This window comes from Penaeus vannamei, chromosome 19 (assembly GCF_042767895.1).
Source record: "Penaeus vannamei isolate JL-2024 chromosome 19, ASM4276789v1, whole genome shotgun sequence".
Classification (NCBI taxonomy): domain Eukaryota; kingdom Metazoa; phylum Arthropoda; class Malacostraca; order Decapoda; family Penaeidae; genus Penaeus; species Penaeus vannamei.
The window spans coordinates 4413268-4415767 of record NC_091567.1 but is presented as its reverse complement, the minus strand read 5'-3'; the positions used below and the strand labels follow the sequence as shown (position 1 = coordinate 4415767).

Sequence of the window (2500 nt, the reverse complement as noted above, 5' to 3'; positions counted from 1 at the left end):
ATGTAACTTGCTGCGACAGAATGTGCGGCGCGATAGGTCCCCAGGAATAAAAAGTTTTCCCTTCGGCAGGGCGGGCTGCAGCAGGGCGGCTTCACTCTGGGCGGCCGCGTCCGCCGCGAGTCTACTGAGCCCCGAGACCTGTTCCACGGCCACATCATGGCCATGGACACCTTCGCCCGCGCCCTCAGGAACGCCGCCCGCATGATCTCCGACGGATCCTTCAGCCGCAGCATCCAGCAGGTAAGTTTCCAGTGTTACCGTTGTTATATCTCTGAGGCAACATCTTTGTGACGGAATCTGTCCCTGTAAGTTCCATCCTGCGACTGAATTTTCCAGCGGGTAATAGATGACATGAATAACTTGCGATATGTTGATAATGTGTGGATTCTCTCCCCTACAAAGTTATCACAGATGGACTTCAGAACCGTTGCTTACTTACTCCCAAATGTGTTACAAGGTATCTGATGGCATAAAAAATGTCGAAAAAATCCCCCGGGTTTTTAATGCTAAAATATAGATATTTTTTTTCTCTTGAATATGCCCTGCTGTAATGGGAATGGTTCGTATATGCCCGCACGTCTTGTATGCTGTCAAATGCGGTACTAATTGACTTTCACCCTAGCACGTTGCTTAACTGTTTACTTAACCCCCTATCAAGTTTTCTCTCTCTCTCTCTCTCTCTCTCTCTCTCTCTCTCTCTCTCTCTCTCTCTCTCTCTCTCTCTCTCTCTCTCTCTCTCTCTCTCTCTCTCCCTCTCTCTCCCACTTTCTCCCTCTTTCTCCCTCTCTCTCTCTCTCTCTCTCTCTCTTTCTCCCTCTCTCTCCCTCTTTCTCCCTCTCTCTCCCACTTTCTCCCTCTCTCCCTCTTTCACCCTCTCTCTCCCTCTCTCTCAGTCACTCGCTCACCCACCCACCCGCTCCCTCCCTCCCTGACTCACCTCGCGCCCGTTCCTTGCAGCGCTACTCGTCCTTCAAGTCTGGCTTCGGCGAGCGCGTGGAGATGGGCAACATGACCCTCGACGACTGCGAGGACTTCGTTCGCAAGAATGGAGAACCTCTGCACCAGTCCAGCCGCCATGAGCACTACGAGAACATGTTCAACTACTACATCAGTCCTCCCCGGCAGTAGATAACATCACCTTCACTTAACATGCCTCTACCATCGTGTCATTTTAATTTGCGCGTTCATAAGTGTCAGTAAGATCTCACAAACGCAGCTGGGTGTGCCTTAAAGCAAGGGAGGTTTGGTACTGTAGGAAAGGTCGAAGTGAGAAGGATAGCGCCACGGAGCGAGAGATGCGAGTTCTTGGCCTCTCGTCAGACGCCATGTCTTCCTCAAAAACGATCGGGAAATCATGGTCCTCTGACGGATACATGTCTCGCTCGGTGAAGTCACTCTTTCTCGCCGACGCCTCTGCTACATTTATCACAACAGACTCTTATTCATCGAGGTTCGGTTCTGCACCAAAGATCTTTCACACGAGGCCAGCCGACTGCCCGACGGACGAAAGGGGATCAGTAGCTCCTCCCACTTCCCTCGCCACGGGGACTACGGAGGGCGCAGTATCCTTAAGGGAGCAAACATCTAAAATCTCTTGGATGCAGAGAATGATGTTAATGTTGCAACACCAAATTAAAACGAGAGTATAAATCTGTAGTATCAATCAGCATTTTTTGAATTGGATTAAACTTTTACAAAATTAAGGGAAATATATCACTTCAAAGAATAACCCAAATGATTTTAGTGAAATGAATAATAATGTTCATAATGATAGAAAACAAAACATCAAAATGTATTGAAAGTAATAATGTGCTAAGACGAAATCTGAGATAGCGGAGATAGAGGGAAAAAGTGCTATACCTATAGGTAGGTGTCAGAATTTTTTTTACGTCACAGATGAAAGGAGACTGACATAAATTCAAGTTTTTATTCTCGTTTGATAAAGATCGTCATCCAGTAGCGGTAAGCGGGAAGATGAAAAATGCTGTGACTACGTGTCTGGTCTTTATTTATTCATTTGTCTATCTTTTTCATATTCATGAATGTTTATTATACGTATTTCTCACCACTACAAATTTTCATTGCATGAGACTTTTTATTTCCAAAAAAAAAGACATTTCTATTATCAGCACATGCTTTTCTATCATAAAACATGGCAACTAGTAGGTCTTCCTCTGCTCAGATTATTATCATGTTTATATTTCATGTCCAAAGCATTCAGAAGAGAAATCTAATCCCGAATTAAATCGGTTGAAATTACCTAAATTGGCGATATTACTCTTCATTATTTCATGCTATCGCGTGTAAAACATAAACAAACTGATTGGACTGTATATTACGAATAAATTTGGTCAGTGCACTGTTATTCTCTAACCACAAGATCGGTACATCATTATTTTTTTCTATATCTGATAAGTTATCTGTGATTCAGATTATTCTACATACTACACAGACCTAGCCTGGGCAGAGGCTTATCCGGTTGCCTTAAGATAAATCTATT

The 2500-nt window shown here is 44.4% G+C and overlaps 1 protein-coding gene across 1 annotated transcript in view; it reads left to right on the top strand.

The window, feature by feature from the left end:
* Positions 1–2357, top strand: part of LOC113807008 (xylose isomerase-like) — a 10346-nt gene extending 7989 nt beyond the window's left edge. The window contains exons 4-5 of the mRNA XM_027358152.2: positions 70–240; positions 958–2357. Of these exons, the coding sequence (XP_027213953.2) occupies positions 70–240; positions 958–1128 (342 nt within the window). The 3' untranslated portion in view covers positions 1129–2357. The remainder of the gene's footprint in view (positions 1–69; positions 241–957) is intronic.
* The last annotated feature ends 143 nt before the right edge of the window (positions 2358–2500 follow it).